At 35.5% G+C, this 2,061-nt stretch overlaps 1 protein-coding gene across 1 annotated transcript; it reads left to right on the plus strand.

Annotated features, from left to right (window-relative positions):
- Positions 1-6: 6 nt before the first annotated feature.
- Positions 7-1,374, plus strand: LOC140966698 (sulfite exporter TauE/SafE family protein 4-like). The gene is made up of 4 exons (XM_073426950.1): positions 7-48; positions 395-488; positions 596-736; positions 925-1,374. Exons 2-4 carry the CDS (start codon positions 422-424, stop codon positions 1,005-1,007), a joined length of 291 nt encoding a protein of 96 aa, XP_073283051.1. The 5' UTR covers positions 7-48; positions 395-421; the 3' UTR covers positions 1,008-1,374.
- Positions 1,375-2,061: the final 687 nt, after the last annotated feature.

Raw genomic sequence — 2,061 nt, forward strand, 5'->3', positions numbered from 1 at the left:
GGTTTCATTCTTGGTCCTCTTCTGCTAGAGATTGGAGTAATCCCACAGGTATGGCTGTTTTCAGGGCTATCGAGCAAGGTTATTTGGGAAGTAATAATTATCTCTCACTATCCTATGTCACTGCCACATTTCACAATGATCGTCATTTGGGCTGCTATGGTGGAAAATATTTGAGTAGTGTCTCTTCTATCAGATATAGTTTTTGAATATGTGATCCCAACTCTTATGCTACGACTACCTTTCTTGAATCCAAGCTTTCGATTCTAGCCAATGGCTTTCTTGGACCCCTCGTCGTATAATTTCTTTGGCAATGTCTTAACTTGTAAGAGTGAATCGTCTTTAGTTCAAATGCCCATCTGAACTGGTAAAAGATCATAATTTTTTGTCATTTCAGGTGGCTAGCGCAACAGCAACATTTGTGATGACATTTTCATCATCTTTATCTGTTGTGGAGTTCTATCTCCTCAGAAGGTTTCCCATTCCATATGGTATGAATATGATTTTGAATTTTTGATTATCACAATTATTTTGTATTTATCAGAAAACTCGAAGAATCATATATTTGATTTTAAAACCAAGAATGTTTGTTGTGCAGGTTTATACCTAATGTTTGTGTCAATCTTGGCTGGCTTCTGGGGTCAATTTTTCATAAGAAAGATGACTACAATTTTAGGGAGAGCTTCAATCATTGTATTCATTCTTGCCAGTGTCATTTTTGCCAGTGCTCTCACAATGGGTAACGACAAGATTCATTGTCATCTCGTTATCTTAATGAAATAACAAAATTTATTAACATACAGAAATGTTTAATTGAAGGATAAGACATCCTCCATGTCAAAATCTCATCCTGCTGTCATTTAAACTCAAAAGAAATTTTCTTGACAAAAATGTTTGTTTTTCTCGATCTTTTCTCGTTTCTTGCAGGTATCGTTGGTATAGATAAAAGCATCAAGATGATACACAACCATGAATTCATGGGGTTCTTGGATTTCTGCAGCAGCCAGTGATTTCATCTGGGAAAAGTACAGTATTCGAAGATGCCAATGACATTAAGATCAAGAAAGCTTGTGTTTGTGAAGTAAACATATTACTAGGGGTGTTAGGCCAATGCCTAATTGACCAAATCCCTTGGTATATTCCCTTTTGTGCCTAAAATGGTTTGGATATGGTGAGTGTTAGCTAGCGCTAACACCGCGCGACATAACCATTTTTTATTCAATAAAAAGATTATGTGAGTTGTCACATTGAATCCATTTGTTGGTGAATATCTTAGAAAAGAGTCTGTAATTGTTATTTGGTGTTAACCAGCGCTGACACCAAGTATATCAATTACAGTAGGTTGTTCTCAAGCTTTATTTTATTCTTTTTGCTTTATATCAATTTAGCAATGATTTAGGTACTTGCAAATTTTTACACGAGAAGTCGAAGTAATTTTTATTAACGATTTAAATAGCTGAATATAGTCGGCAATTTACACCCTCATGAAATCCAAGTATCATTTATAAAACATGAGGTTGGGGAAAATGTGGGAAAAAAAGGTGTGATATTTCCATTCGTTCGTATAAGACCTTGGTATTAAAAGTTACCGTTGTCGAGTGTTGGGAATGCAATCAAAATTTCGTATTGGAAGATCAAGAGAAGGATTGGAGTTAATATGAGTTAGAAGATATTGGATAAAAACAAAAAGCAAATTCGTGAAAGTTTAGGTTCAAAGTGGACAATATCATACTATTGTGGAGATGTATGATTTTCATGAGAAAACACGTGATATCAGAGCCATGTGGATGAATCCTCATATACTGAAACGAATGAGGTGAGGACTCTCCGTAATTCGTTCTCGAGATGGGTGATGCTCTCGGTATTACATGTAAGGTGTGTGCTCCAATGCAATGAAGAGGAGTGACAGTGACCTCGATTGAAGGACGGAGAGATTTGAGAGAAGGTTTGGACCATGAAAATAATTGTGGAACTTCATTTGAGGGTAGTGCATTCTCACATTGGAAGATCAAGATAAAAACCATATGTTAATATAAGTTGGAAGATATATATATATATTGATAT

This window comes from Primulina huaijiensis, unplaced genomic scaffold, assembly GCF_012295235.1.
Source record: "Primulina huaijiensis isolate GDHJ02 unplaced genomic scaffold, ASM1229523v2 scaffold207742, whole genome shotgun sequence".
Taxonomy (NCBI): domain Eukaryota; kingdom Viridiplantae; phylum Streptophyta; class Magnoliopsida; order Lamiales; family Gesneriaceae; genus Primulina; species Primulina huaijiensis.

Bases quoted from the DNA above. Each gene is read 5' to 3' on its own strand.
- LOC140966698 (XM_073426950.1), top strand. From the start codon at position 422: ATGACATTTTCATCATCTTTATCTGTTGTGGAGTTCTATCTCCTCAGA. The intron at 489-595 runs GTATGAATATGA...TTTGTTGTGCAG, and splicing joins AAGGTTTCCCATTCCATATG to GTTTATACCTAATGTTTGTG. The intron at 737-924 runs GTAACGACAAGA...CGTTTCTTGCAG, and splicing joins TGCCAGTGCTCTCACAATGG to GTATCGTTGGTATAGATAAA.